Source organism: Podarcis cretensis (assembly GCF_951804945.1).
Source record: "Podarcis cretensis genome assembly, chromosome: 2".
Lineage (NCBI taxonomy): Eukaryota > Metazoa > Chordata > Lepidosauria > Squamata > Lacertidae > Podarcis > Podarcis cretensis.
Window position 1 is genome coordinate 124,532,493 of NC_137171.1, and position 21,445 is coordinate 124,553,937.

The 21,445-nt window shown below is 45.2% G+C and overlaps 2 protein-coding genes across 2 annotated transcripts in view; one reads left to right on the top strand and one right to left on the bottom strand.

The window, feature by feature from the left end:
- Window positions 1-3,811, bottom strand: part of LOC307208944 (uncharacterized protein) — a 196,683-nt gene extending 192,872 nt beyond the window's left edge. The window contains exon 1 of the mRNA XM_079963995.1: window positions 3,807-3,811. The gene's annotated coding sequence lies outside the window, so the exon portion shown is untranslated. The remainder of the gene's footprint in view (window positions 1-3,806) is intronic.
- Window positions 3,812-4,108: 297 nt separating this feature from the next.
- LOC307210986 (uncharacterized protein) lies at window positions 4,109-21,323 on the top strand (the record flags this gene model as incomplete). Its single annotated transcript, XM_079967183.1, has 4 exons — window positions 4,109-4,168; window positions 7,995-8,205; window positions 10,046-11,150; window positions 21,020-21,323. The coding sequence occupies exons 2-4, from the start codon at window positions 8,073-8,075 to the stop codon at window positions 21,321-21,323; spliced, it is 1,542 nt and encodes a 513-aa protein (XP_079823309.1). The 5' UTR covers window positions 4,109-4,168; window positions 7,995-8,072.
- Between the last annotated feature and the right edge of the window lie 122 nt (window positions 21,324-21,445).

The window sequence follows — 21,445 nt, forward strand, 5'->3', positions numbered from 1 at the left end:
CTTCCGAAAAATGTATTGGAGAATCACGGCAGGCGGGAGCCATCCGTACTCCAGACACCAAGAAGCATTCAGGGTGCGTTGCGCAATCAAAGTGGTGCGGGAATTTTACGGTCCTTGCGTTCAGGACCCTTGTGTTTCTGGGACCCAAGGATGGCTGTGGGGACATGCAACAGACTACGCTTATAGAGAGCATGAAACCCACAAAAATGGTTAGCTCCATTGGGCCCTTAACTTTAAAAAAGGAGGGAGTTTCAGGGAGGATGTGGAAGATTGGGGAAAATCAAAACCCATTTCTCCTGATCAGAACTGATGAGTTGATGACCACTGTAAGCAGATGAAAACATTCGCAGGATTGCAATAAGACTTGTAATGTAGCAATTGCTATGGAGAAAATGGAATGAGGGATGAGATGGTTGTGCACAACCTGCCACCCTTAAAAATATGTTTGTGGTGACATTTAAAACTAGCCCGTTTGGGGTGTCCTAAAAGCATGAGGGAAAGGAGGAAGAGCACAGCCACTTTTCATTTGTGATGTAGGCTTTTTGCTCTATCCCTCTCACCATCTGCAGCTGTTTAGGGAATTGACAAGACAGGGGATATTTTATGCACCAAACCTTTCAGACACAGTGTGAGAAATTATGAATCTCTGGAGAAATCCCTGGGAAAAATAAGAATATTTATGAGTCGGGGAAGCATCGCCCTGGCAACCTTCTGGAGTCTCTCTGTGGCTTGAGGAGCAGATGCAGAGCTGGAGAAAACATGTTTGCAAGAACACAGAGAAGCAGCTGCCCTGTTTTGACATGGGCCAGCATAGGGTGGAAAGGTCAGCTTGGATTTTAGATAGCAATGCACCTTCGTTGGGGTCAGAACCAATATATTCTTTTAGGATGTATGCAAATATATACACGCTCTACATAGAGTACCTACATCTGAACACTGTGAACTCATGAAACCCACTCCCTTTACAAGAAGATGATGATGATGATTATTAATTTATGGGGTTTATTTACCGTTGTATACATAGAGGTTTCAGGGGAGTTCACAGAAGAGATCACAACATATATAACCAGAATAAAAACAGCAACCCAATAACACCCCCCCCCCGAAAGGAGCCACATTTTAAAAGGGTATAGGATTTCAGTCAGGTCAACCCAAGGCCTGGTTAAAGGGGAAGGTTTTTGCCCAGTGCCTAAAGGTGTATAATGAAGGCGCCAGGCGAACTTCCCTGGCAAGAGCATTCCACAGACAGGGAGCCACTGCAGAGAAGGCCCTATTCTTGTGTTGCCGCCCTACAGACCTCTCGAGGAGGAGGCACACGAAGGAGGGCCTCAGAAGATGATCTCAGGGTCCAGGTAGGTTTATATGGGAAGAGGCGGTCCTTGAGGTATTGCAGTCCTGAGATTACACTGACATGCTTGGATCTCCACATCCCCAAGGCCATCTTCCCCCTTACCAGACACATTCTCCACTAACTGAACCATCTGAATTATCACAAAAGATTTGTTTGTTTGTTTTTTTAAATAATATTTATTACTTTTCCAACAATTTAAACACTACAAAACAAAATAGACAATACAATACAATACAAAAACACCACACAACACTAACACATTAGACTAACACTACAAAATAAAAACAGTTTAAAACACATCATACAGTTTCACCATCCTATCCTTCATTCACTTATTTCAGCGACCTCCTCACACTTCCCTTTTTGTATTCCACTTCTGTTAATTGGCAGAGATGACGAGCAGAATCCGAAACCAGGGAAGCGGTGGAAGAAGATTGGAAAAAATTCAAGGACTATCTAAAGAAATATCTCAAAATTAATGAATGCTAGATTGACGCTGGAGGAGAAAATCAGGGGTTAATAGCGGTAATGGTTAAGTTAAAAGAAAATGAGTGTTATTAAAATTAAGTTAAAAGTGACTTCCGGGTTAGCGCGATCTGGTTAATGGCGGATTCCCTCCGAGCTCCGGAGGGAATCGGCTCTGCTGGAGAAGGGTTCTACCGCGACGGCAACGCGGGGACCCTCAGAAACCGCAGGCGCTGAAGCCTGCGGACTTGGTGACTCGGCGGGCACCTTAAGCGCCCCCCCGGCCCACGAAGAGCCTTTTTAAAAGCTGCGGAGAGGGTACGGGGAGCGGCGTGGTGCTGTGAGTGGACCGCTACTGCAGTGGAGCGTAGCTGCGAGCCATGGCCGGAGACCGCTGACTTTCTTCCCTGAAATTCGGACTTTAATTAACCTGTGAGTAGAATGGAATTTGGACTTTAAAATTTTTACCTTCGAATTCGGCACGATCGGGGGATGTGCTAAAGGGAAGTCCGCACCCCCCTGCTTACAGAAGATTTAAAGCAAGGATCGGAGAACTAAGGTGGAGAGTTTTTTCTTTTTGGTGTTTTTTAAAAGATAATATTTTCATGAGTTTGACAGAAGAAGATTTGTGCTGGAGAGTAAGAGTGGAATTTTAGAAGCTTTTGTTTAACCCCCCCCCCCTCAGACCCGGGAGTGTCCTGTATGTGAGCTGGAGAAAAAGGAACAGGAGTTTGACAGCTGTCAAAGGAGCTGTCAAACGGGCAGTGAAAGTTAAAAATCTTATTATTTAACACTTCTCTGGACCAAATTTATTACATTTGAATTAAAGAGGTTGGGAACAAAGTAGTGAAATAACAAAGTAACGGACTGCTGGGAAAGGACTATTAAGTAACCAGAATCCCCCTAGGGGAAACATTGAAACACTACAATGGCTGCAGATGGAAAATTACAGGCAGAGATAGAAAGAATGTTCTTTCTCGTGGGAATTTTGTGTTGTGTTGCCGCTCTACGGACCTCTCGAGGAGGAGGAGGGCCTCAGAAGATGATCTCAGGGTCCAGGTAGGTTTATATGGGAAGAGGCCGTCCTTGAAGTATTGCAGTCCTGAGATCACGCTGACATGCTTGGTTCTCCATATCCCCAAGGCCATCTTCCCTCTTATCAGACACATTCTCCACTAACTGAACCATCTGAATTATTACAATTACAAAGAACTCCAAGCATCTGCTATCATCCCCACCAAACAGAACTTTATTTCTGCAATACAACACAACTTAAATACAGGCAACTCGCCGTTTGCATGGGGGTTCCGTTCTGGGTCATCTTTCATTGCGCTGCTAGTGTTCGTCAGATCACCCACCACCATAGCTTGGTTCTGGATCTTGCTATGGACCTGTGGTTGGTCGCCTTGGTCGCCCAAGGGGCCTGGTAGGAATTTTTATGCAAATGTCAGATTGGCATTGGCCACTTGGTTTTTCGCCTACCTCGTAGCAAATCGTCACAACTTTTTGGGTATTGGCGGTTAGGCATTGGAATATGTTTGTGTATTGGAGGGCAGGGTGTGGCCGTCGCCTACCTCTCCACTTTATGGGTATTCCGGTAAAGGAATCTGGCGTTCGTGGATCCTGTCCGGCGCCCTTGCTGGTGGCTAGGGCCATGGCACAAGCGGCGGTGACATCAGGGGGAGTTTACAGTTGTACTGAATAAGCTTAGTAGCCATGGAATAAGAGAAGAGGTCCTCTTGTGGATCAGGAATGGAAGTTGCAGGAAGCAGAAAATAGTATTAAGTGGAGAGTCCTCCAAATGGGGGGCTGTGGTGCCACATGTTCTTGACCAAAAGCTCGCAAGAACAATCTGGCCACATCATTTTGCACCAACTAGAGATTCTGCACCAGACCCAAGGGGAGCCCCAGAAAGAGTGCATTGCAGCAGTCCAGCTCCAAGTTTCCCAATGCATGGGCTCCAGTGGTCCGGCTATTCCTGTTCACAAACAGCCCTAGAGGACACGTGGCTCTCTTAGTGACAAAGGTGTATCCAAGAGTACCCCCAAACTATGCATCCAAGGCCATTTCTGTTCTCATCCTGAAGCAAAGTTCTTAACACGAGGTAATATTTCTGGGTTAGCGGCTCCTCCTGGGCTCCTGCCTTGGAGGAGGAGAGAGCGCGGCTCCGCTTGTGCTCGGCTTGCCAAGGGTTAAAAGGCACAGAGCTGGGTTTCTAGAGAGGACAGAAAGTGGAGGCGTGGGGGGGGGCAAGGTCCTCCCGAGCAAAGCCCCTCCCTCGCCCTTCCCACCTGCAAGCGGAGGGGCTGCTTCCGCCTCCCTCTCTCTCTCTCTTGCAAGAGCTGCCTGGGGGTGAGTCTGGTGCAATGGGGAGAAGGGGCTGCGGGGGAGGGTGCCTGGGGGGCTGGCCAGATCATGCCTGGGGGGCGAGGGGGCCAGGGCCCCGGGGGGGAGGGGGTCTTGGAGGGGGGGCCTGCAGAGAGAGCCCTGGGGTCTCGAGAAAGAGAGGAGGAGGAGGAGGAGGAGGAGGAGGAAGGAGGGTCTTCCTCTTGGCCAGCATCGCTACTGTGTCTTTTCTCCAAGCAGAAACTGCTACATTTTTAGCAGGGCGATGAGAGCCAGATCTCTTATTATTGGATCGCTTTTCTAACGTAGCTCAGCTTTTTTCTTTCTTTAATCAGTTTGGCCGTTTATACGGATGTCAGCCTCCAGGACGTACTTTGTATACCAAACTATATAGGAAACAATATCTGGTCTAGGGAACTATGCCCCACAAATAACCCAGAGATGCATTTTCAATAAAAGCACACATTCTGCTCATGTAAAAACACCAGGCAGGTTTGGAGTACATTGTCAGGAGCAGGGCTAGGGAAACTGAGGCCCGGGGGCTGGATGCGGCCCAATCGCCTTCTAAATCCGGCCCCTGGACGGTCCAGGAATCAGCTTGGTTTTTCCATGAGTAGAATACAGTGGTACCTTGGGTTAAGTACTTAACTCGTTCCGGAGGTCTGCTCTTAACCTGAAACTGTTCTTAATCTGAAGGACCACATTAGCTAAATAATAATAATGGGGCCTCCCACTGCTGCCGTGACGCCGGAGCACAATTTCTGTTCTCATCCTGAAGCAAAGTTCTTAACCTGAGGTACTATTTCTGGGTTAGCGCAGTCTGTAACCAGAAGCGTCTGTAACCTGAAGCGTCTGTAACCTGAGGTACCACTGTATTTAAAATGCATCTCTAGGTTATTTGTGGGGCATAGGAATTCGTTCATTTTTCTTTCTTTCTTCAAAATATAGTCCAGCCCACCACATGGTCTGAGAGATGGTGGACCGGCCCATGACTGAAAAAGGTTGCTGACCCCAGGTCTATAGCTCTCCTTCTGGAGCCAGAGAGGTCTGGATAGTCATTTTCGAGGGCACCATTTAAGATGTAGAGGTTTAGCCTGAATGCTGTTTGAGCCAAGCAGATGCCTGCAAAGTTTGATTTCTGATCTTTGGAACAACGGGTGAGGAGGAATCCACTGGCTTCACGGTTGGGAGGAGACCATTTGTGCTGTGCATAAAGGGCATGATCATTAGGGCCCAGTCTGGCATTGAGATTCCCTCCTAAAACTACAGATGCCTTTGGGTTCAGCAAAATAAGGTCAGTGGTATAAATTTCCCTTTCAACCCACAAGTCTCTGATCTGAGATTTCTGCCTCATTGGGGTCACATCAGCGTAAATTACCAAGAGGGCCTGGTGGCTGAATTGGATTAACACTGCCCTGGCTTATAACTTGAATGAGGGGAGAGGGCTTGAAATGGCACGTAGGGGAGTGGAGACTAAGACCCCCAGGCCCCCTTTCGCTCTTCCATGCTTTACCCCTAGATCTGCCCCAGTTGAGAATGAATGAAATCCGCTGAATCATTATGATGCAATGGTGGGAGAGAAAGTCTTTAAAACAAGGATCTCTGCTGGATGCGGACCAGCCGGCCACATTCCAGGATAAAAGCTAGGTCACATGATTGTCACACAGTTGCATTGTGGGTAATTTTTGCAGGAGCAAGGGCTTCGCATTGGTTTGAGATGGTTGTAACTGCGTCTCCTTCTGTGACGAGGGAGAAAGTGCTGTACCATCATGTTCCTGCTCCTCTGTTCTAGCGAGGAGACTGGGAGAATCAGTGCAGCGTGGTCAGCAAAATGTGAATTCCATGCAAGTAGGGCTGTCATCTCTTAGCAGAGGAGACTTCCTTTCACTTGTCCGAGGAGAGGAGAGGGGAACTATTTCTCCTGCGAATCCGGTTCCCTCAGGGCCAGGTGGGACTTCAGAGATGGGGAAGCACATGGGGCTCTATTTCCAGGTTGGGCTTCTTCAAGTGCTTGTCAGAGGTTTCTTTTGCTTGCAGGGCAGATTCTTTGGGGAATCAGCTACTTGGGGTTGTAAAGATTCCTTGTATACTACTGGTATACAAGGAATATTCAGAAGAGTCACTCTCTGCATCAATTCCACTATTATTAGTAAAGTACTAGGGTGATCCTGCTGGGAGCACAAGATTCCCGGTGGCTTCGCTCACAAGGGTCATCGGAACGTGCAAGCCCACTCACCACAACAAGGTGTTGATCCAGCAAGTGAGAAGTACATTTTTGCTAATTTAACCGGGGACAAATACCATCAAAACACTAGAAAATTTAAAACCAACAATACTAATAATAATAATTTATTATTTATACCACTCCCATCTGGGTGGGTTTCCCCATCCACTCTTTGTGGCTTCCAACAGAATATTAAAATACAATAATCTATTAAACATTAAAAGCTTCCCTAAACAGGGCTGCCTTCAGATGTCTTCTAAAAGTCTGGTAGTTGTTTCTCTCTTTGACATCTGGTGGGAGAGCATTCCACAGGGCAGGAGCCACTACCGAGAAGGCCCTCTGCCTGGTTCCCCGTAACTTGGCTTCTCGCAGGGAGGGAACCGCCAGAAGGCCCTCGACACTGGACCTCAGTGTCTGGGCAGAATGATGGGGGTGGAGACGCTCCTTCAGGTATACTGGGCTGAGGCCATTTAGGGCATTAAAGGTCAGCACCAACACTGTGAATTGTGCTTGGAAACGTACTGGGAGCCAGTGTAGGTCTTTCAAGACCGGTGTTATGTGGTCTCAGCGGCCTAACTTCCAAATCTAACTTCCAAAGCCTTTCCCAGTCCATCCTTAATTTATTATTTCCCACATCCTTCACCCATTTTATCATAACGCATTTGACCTGGTCCTCTTTAGTGTCCCATTCCAAAAGCAGATCATTCATTTTTGACAGCAGTTTTGTTCTACCTTCTACTATTTCTCTCTGAAATCTTGACACTTGATAACTAAATCCTTTCTTTTCATGATTTTTAAAAGTTTCATTTAGTTGTAAGTATTGTAACCAGTCCATTACATTTTCTCTTACTTCTTCAAAGTCCTTTAATTTTAATTGGTTGTCAGTTTCTGTTAACAGCTCTTTATATGTCGGCCAATTGATCTTCATATTTACTTTTTTCAAAGATATTGCTTCTAATGGGGAAAGTCACCATGCTGTTTTCTTTTCAAATACATCTTTATATTTCCCACCAAACTTTAAGAATCTCGTTTCTTTTTATGACTATGAAACCTTTTATGAACTTTTGCCTTATGATACCATAGATAAGCATGCCTGGCGTTGCAGTCTTCAGGCTTGGGGACAAGATGGTGACTGGTTTTTGCACCAAGTTCTGTCCATAAGCCGCATTTAATTCAATGGGATCTATTCTCAGGTCTCTACTGTGCAGACCATGCCGGCCTTACGAAGTGGGGAGAGGAGTAAACAGAGGAAATTGCAACCACTGGAAAGGTTTATAAATGGGGTTTGTGTTGGGCAGGGGCTGCCCCATTTTTGCTTTTCCAGGGGCAGGAGAATCCAGTGAGAGCCAGTGTGGTGTAGTGGTTAAGAGCGGTAGACTCGTAATCTGGTGAACTGGGTTCGCGTCCCCGCTCCTCCACATGCAGCTGCTGGGTGACCTTGGGCTAGTCACATTTCTCTGAAGTATCTCAGCCCCGCTCACCTCACAGAGTGTTTGTTGTGGGGGAGGAAGGGAAAGGGGAATGTTAGCCGCTTTGAGACTCCTTCGGGTAGTGATAAAGCGGGATATCAAATCCAAACGCTTCATCTTCTCTTCTTCTTCCCTGCAGGGCCTTTGAGGCTCCCTTTCTTCTTCCTCTCTCCCAGGACCATGCAGCTTGTTTTGGCTCCTTGATTCTTCAGGAAGGATGAAAGAGATGGATCCTGCAAAGCTAGTGAGGATGGAAGGGGGAAGATGGACGGTTGACCTGGTCAGGTTGTCTCCTGCATCCCTCCTCACAACCTCTGAGCGTTCCTCTCTAGGGCTCTCAGAGAGATCTGGTGAGTTCCAGGGGAGGGGAGATGGGGACATGGAGGGATGGAGCCAGAGAGGTATTGGGGCTTGCTCAGCCTGGGGGTGGGGGGAGGCAGGCAGGCGGGTGGAGATTGAGAAGGTGAGCAACTTTCTGGGCTCCACCACCTGCCTGCCTGCCTGCCTGCCTGCGCCTTTGTTATCTGCAGGCAATTTGAGCTAGGAATACATCACAGCTCCCCGGCCACCACGATGTATTGGCAGCTCAAAATGTCTAATGCCAGTGCCGTGATCTGAATGCCCTACCAGTGTCAAAAAACTTACTGCTCCATCACACAGCAGTAGAAGCAACAAACTCTGCATAAGGAAGTCAAGGAGGAGAATCGTGGGGTCATGGACCCTCTCGGTAAAGCTCCCCGTTGGATCATAAGATCAGTTTTGAAATTCCATACATACCTCTATGTGCTGAACCTCCACTATTTTGATGGAGACCAACAGCATCTGGGATTCTAACATCCCCACCATGAACCCTGAATAGAAGGAGATCAACTGTGAATGTTCTTTGTCTAGTCATGCCTTTTTAAACAATGACCAGGTTTGACTGAACTGCCCAGCAACTTCAATGTGTTCCTCTGCTAATTCAGAGTGTTAAATTTGGATATGAAAACATCAGCCCTCCGCAAGAGATATATAGCTCCCTTTCTGTTCTTCAGACATAGAATATTCTGCCAGCTTTAACTTTTCAATGATAGTTAAAATTCTGTCACATGACTCTGGTAATCTTTCCTTTCTTCATGTCTTAGACCAAAAAAGTTTCTTATTAAATTGCGATGACATCTTCTAAATTTATAAACTTTCTCTAAATTGTGAAGAATTTCTCTGGCAGTAAGACATCTGCCTCAATACATTGTATCACTTCAAATCTGTATAACACTATTCTCATTCTCCTATTCCACTGTGTAAAATTTCTTCTATGCATCCTAAAGATTTCTTTCTACTTTTCAATCTGCCTTTAAAAATTGTTTCTGAGAGGATAATTAAGAGTGCACTGGCAAAGTGGTCAAAATGTTAATGTCAGTTTCTGAGGTAAAACGTGTCACTTTGCAACTCTGCACCTGTCTTTCTGGATTATTCGTGGTTTTCTGGATTTGGTGGACCCCAAACCCATTTTCTGTGATATTTATATGTGTGGAGGTTGTCCCGGGTTGTTTGACCCTTGAAAAACATAGCTTTTTTTTCTTCTAGAAAAGCCTCCACAATATTCTCTGTTTAGAGTTTATACAGAACACATTACATTACTTGATATACTAAAACACGTTTACATGTGCTTATATCTAATAGATCTATATATCTATTCTTTACGGATTTAGATTATTTCTACATTTATCCCATTTGTTATTCAAGACAATAAGCTACACTCAAAAAACCAAAATAATTCAACATCAAATAATACTGCTACATTAGGTATGAAGAGTGAATTACAAGTGCTTCTGTCTATATGAGACTTTACAGACTTTTTCTGAGGCACATAGCAGCATAAAACAGGCAGCAGGTGCTCTCACGGAAAATCTCTCTTTCACTCGACAGTTGAGAACAGACCTAACTGAAAAAACGGCCTTCTGACAGTCACCCTTTCCATGGATTTCATGATTGTGGCAACAAAAATCCGTCCTAGAGAAGAGCCAGACTTTCTGAACCTCTGGTTCTCAAAAATACGTCTGTGAATGCTGGTCGACAAAGGCCATGACCTCTGTAGAAAGACCTCACACCTTCTGTTCTTCCTCTTTCACAAATGTTCATTAGCATTGTTCCATGATTGGGGGCTCCATTTCTTCCTGAGGTTCTAATTAGTTTCTGTCTTTGTTGTAGGTGGTGATGAATTGGAAATGAAGAATGGGGGAGACCATGAGAAAATCCACACAGTGGAGAAGCCATATCAAAATTGGGAGTATGGAGAGAGCTCCAGTCAGAGTTCCCGTTCCCATCAAAGAACTCACAGTGGGAAGAACGGCTATCAATGCTCAGAATGTGGGAAGAGCTTCAGTCGGAAGGACAATCTCACTTCTCATCACAGAATTCATACAGGAGAGAAACCCTATCAGTGCTTGGAATGTGGAAAGAGGTTTTGTCAGAGTTGGGGTCTCACTTCCCATCAAAAAATTCATACAGGGGAGAAACCCTATCAGTGCTTGGAATGTGGGAAGAGCTTCAGTCAGAGGAGCAGTCTCGCTTCCCATCACAGAATTCATACAGGGGAGAAACCCTATCAGTGCTTTGAATGTGGAAAGAGCTTCAGTAAGAGCAGCAATCTCACTTTTCATCAACGAATTCATTCAGGAGAGAAACCCTATCAGTGCTTTGAATGTGGAAAGAGCTTCAGTCAGAGCACCCATCTCATGTCCCATCAAATAATTCATACAGGGGAGAAACCCTATCAGTGCTTTGAATGTGGAAAGAGCTTCATTCGGAAGGACAGTCTCGCTTCCCATCACAGAATTCATACAGGGGAGAAACCCTATCAGTGCTTTGAATGTGGAAAGAGCTTCATTCGGAAGGACAGTCTCGCTTCCCATCACAGAATTCATACAGGGGAGAAACCCTATCAGTGCTTTGAATGTGGAAAGAGCTTCAGTAAGAGCAGCAATCTCACTTCTCATCAACGAATTCATTCAGGACAGAAACCCTATCAGTGCTTAGAATGTGGAAAGAGCTTTTTAAAGAGTGGGGTTCTCAATTCCCACAAAAGAATTCATACTGGAGAGAAACCCTATCAATGCTTGGAATGTGGAAAGAGCTTCAGTCAGAAGGACAGTCTCACTTCCCATCAAAGAATCCATACATGGGAGAAACCCTATCAATGCTTGGAATGTGGAAAGAGTTTTCGTATGAGTGGGGATCTCACTTCCCATCAAAGAATTCATACAGGGGTGAAACTCCATCAGTGCTTGGAATGTGGAAATGGCTTCAGTCACAGGCAGGGTCTCACTTCCCATCAAAGAATCCATACAGGGGAGAAACCCTATCAATGCTTGGAATGTGGGAAGAGCTTCAGTCAGAGGAGCAGTCTCACTTCCCATCAAAGAATCCATACATGGGAGAAACCCTATCAATGCTTGGAATGTGGAAAGAGTTTTCGTATGAGTGGGGATCTCACTTCCCATCAAAGAATTCATACAGGGGAGAAACCCTATCAGTGCTTGGAATGTGGAAATAGCTTCAGTCACAGGCAGGGTCTCACTTCCCATCAAAGAATCCATACAGGGGAGAAACCCTATCAATGCTTGGAATGTGGGAAGAGCTTCAGTCAGAGGAGCAGTCTCGCTTCCCATCAAAGAATTCATACAGGGGAGAAACCATATCAATGCTTGGAATGTGGGAAGAGCTTCAGAAAGAGGGCAGGTCTCACCCGCCATCAAAAAACTCATACAGTGGTACCTTAGGTTAAGAACTTAATTAGTTCTGGAGGTCGATTCTTAACCTGAAACTTTTTTTTTCTTTCAAAAATTTTATTAGTTTTTATAATATCAACGACAAACAAAAACATAAAACAAACAAAGCATAACAAACATAAATCATAACCTTATTGAAAATAACAGTTATTTACTTTGTAAAACGACTTCCTCGTTTCCCCTTAGTTGAATTTCATTGCATATCCTTATAATGGTTTTCCAAATCCCAATTATAATACCCTTTAAATTAAACATTAACATCTTTAAATCTTCTCCTTCTTGTATTAAACATATTATTTTATCAGTTAACATAAATACAATCCTAAGCCCATTAAGTATCTGGACGCTATTTCCAGTTATTTTAGCTTAACAAATTTAGCTGAATAATCATTAAATTTCTTCCATTCTTTGTGGTGTTCCTCCTCCTTCTGGTCGCGGACGGCTAGCTCCATAAAATCCATCATCTTCATCTGCCATTCTTCTACTCTTGGTAATGCTTGAGTTTTCCACTTTTTAGCCGCAGTTGTGGCATACAGTTGCCGCAGTTGTGGCATACAATAATAGATTAACATCTTTCTTGGTCAATTCCAACCTGAAACTCTTCTTAACCTGAAGCACCACTTTAGCTAATGGTGCCTCCCACTGCTGCCACGCTGCTCCCTCGCAATTTCTGTTCTCACCCTGAAGCAAAGTTCCTAACCCGAGGTACTATTTCTGGGTTAGCGGAGTGTAACCTGAAGCGTCTGTAACCTGAGGTAACACTGTACAGGGCATGAAGCGTAATAGAAATGTGGAAACAGCTTCTCTTCCAAGATGCTTCTAGCTTCCCATGAAGAATTTCATGTGATTGAGCAGGTGGTTGCTGAAGAGCTCCAGGGATGCCTGGAGGATGGGGAGCATTTGGTTCCCTTCCAACCGGGAATCAGGCCTCATATTGGGACTGAAACTGCCTTGGTTGTGCTGGTCGATGATCTCCGGCATGCTAGGGACAAAGGTGAAAGCTGTTTCCTGGTTCTGCTCGAGCTCTCAGTGGCCTTTGATACCATCGACCACAACATCCTTCTGGACCGTCAAGAGGAGCTGGGAGCTGAGGGTTGTACAGTGGTTCCACTCCTTCCTCCTGGGCCGTGTTCAGAAAGTGGTGGGGGGAGATGAGTGTTCAGACCCCTGGGCTCTCACTTGTGGGGTGCCTCAGGGTTCCATCCTCTCGCCCATGCTTTTTAACGTCTACATGAAGCTCCTGGGAGAGATCATCAGGGGGTTTGGGCTGGGTGTTCATCAGTATGCGGATGATACCCTGCTCTAACTCTCTTTTAAATCGGAACCAGTGAAAGCGGTGAAGTTCCTGTGTGAGTGTCTGGAGGCAGTTGGAGTATGGATGGCAGGTAACTGATTGTGGTTGAATCCTGACAAGACAGAAGTGCTGTTCTTGGGTGACAGGGGGCGGGCTGGTGTTGAGGACTCGCTTGGGCTACTGTAACACATTCTATGTGGGGCTCCCTTTGAAGGTGACCTGGAAACTACAACTAATCTAGAAAGGGGTTATCTTTGAAGAGAGGACATAACACCGGTCTTGAAAGACCTACATTGGCTCCCAGTACATTTCTGGACACAATTCAAAGTGTTGGTGCTCATCTTTAAAGCCCTTAACCGCCTTGGCCCAGTATACCTGAAGGAGTGTCTCCACCCCCATCCCTATGTCTGGACACTGAGGTCCAACTCCCAGGGTCTTCTGGCTCCCTCAGTGCGAGAATGAAGTTACAGGGCTTTCTTGGTAGTGGCACCCGCCCTGTGGAATGCCCTCCTACCAGATGTCAAAGAAATAAACAACTGTCTGACATCTCAAGGGAGCCCTGTTAGGGAAGCTTTTAATATGTGATGAATTATTGTATTTTAATATTTTGCTGGAAGCCTCCCAGAGTGGTTGGAGAAACCCAGCCAGATGGATGGGGTATAAATAAACTATTGCTATTGTTATTGTTTTAAGCACTTTCCCATGCAATATGGGAATCCACATGGGAATTCAGGAGCAGTTGGACAATCCCCAGATTCTGGGGATCTACTTTTGGGGCCATCTGGTAGAAAACGGGGAACTGGGTTTTATCATGAAGAGTCGGAACAGTGTATCCATAACTTGCCCAGGACGCAAAGGGAGAGGTGAGTGCTTTGCTGTGGTTCCAGGACAAATCTCAGACGGTTGACCAACTACAGTCCCACACACACGCACACAAAGAACAAGACAAAATGCTGACCATGTAGAACGGGAGGAGGTCTTCCAGGAATGCCTCCAGACTCTCAATATTTTGTGGGACTGAATCACATCCCAGAATATTAGACTAGGGACTCAGCTACATTACTCAAAAAACTGTGTTTTGAATGCATTGTAAACAAGCAACATGGTTTTTAAAAGCAGTGGTGGGGTAGCATTGGGCATTTGACACCAGTGTTGAGTGCTCCTGCTTCCAGGTTCCATCCCACCCTCACCTTTGGGAGAGTCCAAAAAGGAAAGAATGAAAAGCCCATGGCAGAGGCACAATTACTTCTTAACACCAAACCAGCCATACCTGTGGGATTTTGTAGATGCTTGACACAGGTGACATATGTCTAGAAATATCAGGTTCAGCATCTTCAAGAACAGCCAACAGGTTATTCCTCTTCCCACAGTCATAGTTTGGAATGTCTGCGTGCCCAGTAGAGAGCAGGTCTAGCAGGGCATCAGAAGTCCTCCTTGCATTAGAATAATGGTCAAAGATGACATAGCCGAGGGTGACGTTGGGTAAGAGCCTGGGGTCCTGATTGATTTCACGAATGGCAGCCAGGAAGGACAGGACATTCCAGAATTTCCCACGATAGCCACTGGAATGAAAAAGTGCCCCCCTCCACTGAATGAAAACAACATTTCTAATTCTTTCTGCATCTAAACTCTCAGCTGTTTCCAGCACAGAAAATAAAACGAGTCCACCCTCAGATGCTCAAATACCTTCCATTAGCGACCTGTAGGAGAGAGGAAAGGCCCATCAGCCTCACTGAAAGTGGACTGACACCACAACTTTCACCATCATGCACATTTCATGAGATTGCGTTTCAGCTGTGTTTACAGTCAGCTGCATTATTTACCCCCTTGTAGGTTTGGATTTTTAAATTCCACTTTGCACAATCGTAACATTCTCAGATGCAGCATACTCATGTTCAGTCAGGACTTCAGCATCAGCTGCTGCTGCACCTTCAACTGAGAAGCACCTAAGTTCATGGTCCTGGCATATGGGGGCAACTGGAACCCAAGAAATCAGAGTGTGCCTCCAGACAGTCAATATTTTGCAGGAGGGATTCCAGCGCATGGCAGAACTTTGTTTTCCTGCAATTAAAGATTTCTGCCATAGTGCAAGAAGGCCCCTTTTAAAAATGGTTTGCAATTTTGAAAGTTACACAAAAACGCACAGAAAAGTGGAGAATGATTAAATGATTAGGAGGAAGGCATGTGATCCCCTCTTATGCAAATCTGGGTAGATATTCCATTGAATATTGTATAATCTCCCTGCCCACAAATCACAACAAATGTTCCATTTTCCCACCTTCACCTCATCAAGCAGTTGGTCCCTTACCTTTCCCGCCCCGACCTGGCCACAGTGATCCATGGGACGGCCACCTCCAGGCTTGACTACTGTAATTCGCTCTACACGGGGCTGCCCTTGAAGCTGTCCCAGAAACTCCAGCGGGTGCAGAATGCTGCAGCGAGGCTCCTCACGGGGTCTCTGCCATGGGAGCATATTCACCCAGTGCTTTTCCAGCTGCACTGGCTCCTGGTGGAGTACAGCGTCAGATTTAAGGTGCTGGTTTTGACCTTTAAAGCCCTTCACGGCCTAGGACCCTCATACCTACTGGACCGCCTCTCCCAGTATAATAATAATAATAATAATAATAATAATAATAATAGTAATAATAATTTATTTATACCCCGCCCATCTGGCGGCTTCCAATCAAATGTTAAAAACAACACAGCATTAAATATTAAAAACTTCCCTAAACAAGGCTGCCTTTGTTGATATTTGCAGTGTCACGTGCACAGCGGAATGATGAGGAATACGTGCCAACATGCTCTAAATTGCTTTATTTACATTTCAAAGCTGGTAGATTACAGAAAAACATCTTGCCTCTGCCGGAGCAGAGAATGCATCCTCTCTCCTCTGAAGCACGGAGAGAAACAACACCAGACACTGAACTGCAAAGAACAGTGAAAAACAGGAAACCAGTGTACGTCACATCCAGTCTCCCTTTCCCGTGAGAAAACCCAACAGCAATTGACTGTGGAATGTAAACACCTGTCTCGTGACAAGCACTTTCGCTGCACAGTGAAGAGAGCAGAAACCAACAGCCTTCAGATGTCTTTTAAAAAGAAGATAGCTGCTCATTTCCTTCACATCTGAAGGGAGGGCGTTCCACAGGGCAGGTGCCACTATCGAGAAGGCCCTCTGTCTGGTTTCTGTAATGAGGGAACCGGCAGAAGGCCCTCGGTGCTGGATCTCAGTGTGGAGGTGGAGACGCTCCTTCAGGTATACAGGACCGAGGCCATTTAGGGCTTTAAAGGTCAGCACCAACACTTTGAATTGTGCTCGGAAATGTACTGGGAGCCAATGCAGATGTCTCAGGACTGGTGTTATGTGGTCCCGGCAGCCACTCCGAATCACCAGTCTAGCTGCCGCATTTTGGATTAATGGGTATGGCCCACGGAGGACCTTAAGGTCCATAAATAGCAACACCCTAGAGGTCCCGGGTCCTAAGGAAGTTAGGCTTTTCAACACTGGCTCCGGCCTGGTGGGACGCTCTGCCTCATGAGACCAGGGCCCTGCAGGATCTGATTTGTTTCCACAGCGCCTGTAAGACAGAGTTGTTCTGCCTGGCTTTTGGCTTGGAGTCAATTTGATTCCCTCCCCCTCTTTCTTTTTCAATTCTCCTGCTGTGATGAGGCTGCATTTTAATGTTTTAATGTTTTAATGTTGTATTTTCTTGTTTTTAAGTTGTATTCATTCAACTTGTTTTTATTATTGCTTGTTAGCTGCCCTGAGCCCGGCCTTGGCTGGGGAGAGCAGGGTATAAATAAAAATTATTATTATTATTATTATTATTATTATTATTATTATTATTATAGAGCACCACATAATCAAGTAAATCAGGATGAATGCTGAATCAGCAGGGTGTCTGGAGAAGACTTGAATCAGGTGGAGAGCATTATTGTTTGTTTGGTTGACTGATTCTGTAGCACCCTGCTTGTAGTTAACGCTTAGCTGGAATGAAATATTCAAGGCAGCAATAGAGAAATTAAAATAATAATTTATTTGTCAGACAAATAAATATGAGGCACAGTGGTATATGGTTACCAAGCTCTGGCCTGGCCTCCTGCCATTCTGGCCAGCACTTATATTTCCTTAACCCAGTCCCCTTGCTCCTCCTTTGGCTGCCTCTGTCCAATCAGCCTGGTTGAAATTCCTATTGGCTGTTTGCTAGAACCAATCACAAAAGATACACCCATTTCCTTCTGTCCTTTTATGGGAAACAAAAAGCTATATATTCTTCTATCTATAAATGACAAATAAGTAGTAATATATCTTACATGTGTCTCAACAAGGAACCTTAATTACCAGCTCACCTCGCCCTATTGTCCTCCAAAACAGATGGTTAATCTTAAATTTTTATCTTAAACAGATGTCAAGGATCATCATTGAAAGATCTCCTTCTCTTGAAGGTCTTTTAAACAAAGGCCTGACAACCAGTGCTCTAATGATGTTTCCTGCTTGGCGGGGGGGGGGGCTAGGCTGGTGGCTGATGGCCCCTGTGATCTCTTCCAACTATATGAAATAAGAATCTAGCATAAGGATTTAACATTTCTTAGTTTCTAATTCCTTTGCATAATTACATTTAAGCCAATATATTTTTAATACATAACATAAATGACTTTTTAGAAGAATAAACCTTTTCAAAGTAAGGAACAGTTTCCAGCCTCAAAAATAGAAAGAAAGAAAACCTATCTTCTCCAGCCAAGCCAGTTGCCTTTTTCACTGCTCTTGACCTTTGAACCTTAGGAAAATATGGCTCAAGTTTAATGGGAGGCACATGGTTTTATTTTACTATTTACCCACTCTTAATTATGTTTATCTCTTTTTTTATCTTCTGTAATATGTAGGGTCAGTGTAACCTTGGCTGTCAGCCTGTAATTCCCTTTTTACGACTTTGAGAATTGTTTTCTGCTATAAATCAGGGGGCCCCCTTGTCTAGGAGGAAAAACATTTTGCCAAGGTTCTTAGGCAGCTGCTCTTCTGCCTGGCATGAACATTTGAAAATCTTTAAGCTCATTTTAAGATACAGGCCCTGATCAAGCCTCAATAAAAATGCAGACTATGATTAGATGCCTCAATTCATTGACTGAATCAGAAGCAGGATGTCACCTCACGTTCCTCTCAAAAATGGGGATCATTTTAGTGGACCCAAAGGAGAACTTTGGACAAATCCCTTGAGTTTTCATGAGAAGTAAAGGTAAGGGGAAGGGGGAAGAGTGATGTTGTGTCAGGCATGGAGAGTTCTCCTCTCCCTTTGGTAACATCACAGATAAGAATTAACAAGCAGTTGATCTATTTATAGTCCTTTTATTACAGCATCATGTTGCAAGCAGAAATACACAGCTCTCCGCAAGGGGGGCAGTTGGCGGCTCTAAATCCTCCTTCCGACTTCTGTAGCATTTTAGGTGCCAATGGGAAGTTCCTCCCTCCCACTGACTTCTTTGTTCTCTGACATGTTCAGACCTCCGAGTCTGTGGTGAGGGGGGTTCCCCACACTCTCAAGGGACCTCTCAACTAGCTGCCCCCTCCCTTCGGGTTCCCTTGTCATTGTCTCGTACCTGGGCAACTCCTCCCTCAGCTGTTCAGCTCCTGTCTCTCTCTTTGCTTCTGAACACGCTGTGGACTGTTGGACTTGTGTTTGACCGAGCGACTCTTCCGACAGTGTGATCTACTGAGCTTCTTGGGCTTGCTGGTCAGAAGGTTTCCGGTTCGAATCTGTGCGACAGTGGCAAGCTCCCATTGCTCTGTCCCAGCTCCTGCCAACCTAGCAGTTTGATGCTGTTTTTTTTTTTAAAAAAAATTATTTGATTTTAAAACATAAATATACATACAGCAAAATGCAATACAAGATTCAAATGCCGAAATTACGCTTAATCTCATGCCTTCCCCCCATTCCTTCTATGGGTCCTAGAGGTTATATTTACACCTGCACATCAAAACTGTCCAGATGCCCAGGCGGGGGCTAGGGCCATAGCACTCCTCCAACAGGGACCCCTCGGTGGTAACCCCTACTTGATGTAGGTCATGGGGGGCAGGTGTGGATTACCCTTAGATGCACCCCCAGTAGATGGACTGGGGTGGAATAAATGGTTATACGCAATGCCGATGCCAAACCATTCACATCTGTAATCAATAGAGTTGTGGCTTATTTGGACCCAATGTTATGCTGTTGTCTTGTCTTGTTTCCATCACTTAGGGAGTGACAGGAACACAGGAGCTTGGAACACAATTTGTAGGCTTTTTGGATGATTCCCACTTCTAAAGGAGCAAGTGCATAATTTGGGGGTACTCTTGGATACACCTTTGTCACTAGAGACCCACGTGTCCTCTATGGCTGTTTGTGACCACTGGAGTAATGGAAAACTTGGAGCTGGACTACTGCAATGCACTCTTTCTGGGGCTGCCCTTGGGTCTGGTGCAGAATCTCTAGTTGGTGCATCGTGATGTGGCCAGATTGTCCTTGTGAGATTTTGGTCAAGAACATCTGGCACCCCCCCCCCCCCATTTGAAGGACTATCCACTTAAACCAATTTTCGGCTTCCTGCAACTTCCATTCCTGATGCCACCAGAGGACCTCTTCTCTTATTCCATGACTACTAAGCTTACCCAGGAGGCACCTTGTGGAACGCTTTTTTAGAATTCCCAGTGTTGGTTTGTCTGTTTCTTTATTAAATTTGTACACCGCCCTTCACCCAATGATCTCAGGGTGGTTCACAGCATAAAAATACAGGATAAGACCAAAAAGTATATAATAACAACAAGAACAAAAACAAAACAAGAAACCTACAAAAAAATCTGCTGAATCGCCTCTGTCTTTGCGTGAAATTTCAGTTCCCTTGTTCACCTCTCAAATTCATCAGAATAGCCCTATCCTGTGTTAGCATCAGTGCGCGCGGGGGGGGGGGGGGGATTCTGCCAGGGCTCACGTATGATAGTTCAGGTAACTTCTAACTCTTAATCTTGGTATTTTCCACCAATCTTTGGCATTTGCATCTCACAGTTTGCAAACATGTTTTTCTTCAGCCCTGCAGTTGCAGGTGGAGCTGCATAAGGTGTCTAGGAACTTGCAGAGGTGGTACTGCTTTTCCATATAATTATCAAAATGATAGTGTGTGTTGTTTTTTTGCTTCCAAAGATCACATTTGAGTCCACTAAACGTGATGTTATGGATCTGAGGCAGAAAGGTCTGGCAGATATATGCCTCCTGAGCCACCCAAAACTTAGGGGGGCTGAGATTTAGGACAGATGATAACTGCACCAGAATGAGGTTGGCTTGACTTCTCTCCACTTCAGATGTGACCCCTCTGTAGGGCTCCGTTAGTAAGAAGAAAGTTACTGCATCTTGCAAGGACCACAACAAAAGACTTGTAATTCTTTGTAAGGGAGGTGCTCGTTCCTGGGAGGAAAAAAGATGGTCCTCATTCTACTGCTTCTACTGCCTTATGGGGACTGTGGGAAACTGAAGACAAAATGCCTCTTGTCTTTGGAAAGGGATGAGATAGATTCACCTAATTATTTCAGGCCAGGAGACCACCTCATCAGTGGGGTCATCTCTGCCACAAACACTGTGTTTCATCCTTATATCTTTAGCCAATGTCCTCCCACCAGCTTTTATTGGTAAGACCATTTGTGGGGATGGAAGTTCCTGGTGTTCCACTTGCTACCATTTCCATGAGTTCTAACTCATCTCCAGTTACTTTCTGGGGCCTTTCTCATGATCTTGTACCTGCCTTTAAGAACATAAGAAGATCCCTATGGCAGATAAATTGGGGGATGATTAGGCTCTCAGCAGCTACCAGTCACAATGGCTATGTTCTCCATTCACTGTCACAGGCACTATGCCTCTGGGTACCAGTAACTGAGAATCTCAAGTAGGGGAAGTGTTATTGTGCTTCTCAGTTTTGTATGTGCATCTGGTTGGCCGCCTTGAGAATGCTGGAACAGATGAGCCTTGGGGCTGATTCTGCAGGATTTTTTTTGAAAGACAGATAGAGCTGAATGTTAGAGGTAGAACAGAAATATCACTTGGACAGTGTTGGCATGTATATAATTTCTCCCCCCAGGAAAGGACCCACAAAGTACTGGCAGCTCCTCTCCTTCTTGTATGCCATTCAAGCGATCAACCAGAATCAAAAGCTGTTACCCAACATCACCCTGGGCTACGGCATCCATGAGAACTTTTTTAATGGAAGGGTGACCTATGATGCTTTGCTAGACATGCTGTCCATTGGGCAGCTGAACTTTCCAAACTACAGCTGTGGTAAACAGACTAACCTACTGGCTGTTCTCGAAGGGTCCGACTCTCAAAACTCCATCCGGATTTCAAACGTGTTGGGCATCTATAAAATCCCACAGGTAGGAATGTAGAGAGGTATAATAGCATTATGATATTGGCAGTCTTATTTTCATCTACCCTCCTGTTGATCCCTAGCATCAAATTTGCCTTCTTTACGGCTGCCACAACCTTCAAAGAAATCACTGTTCCCACC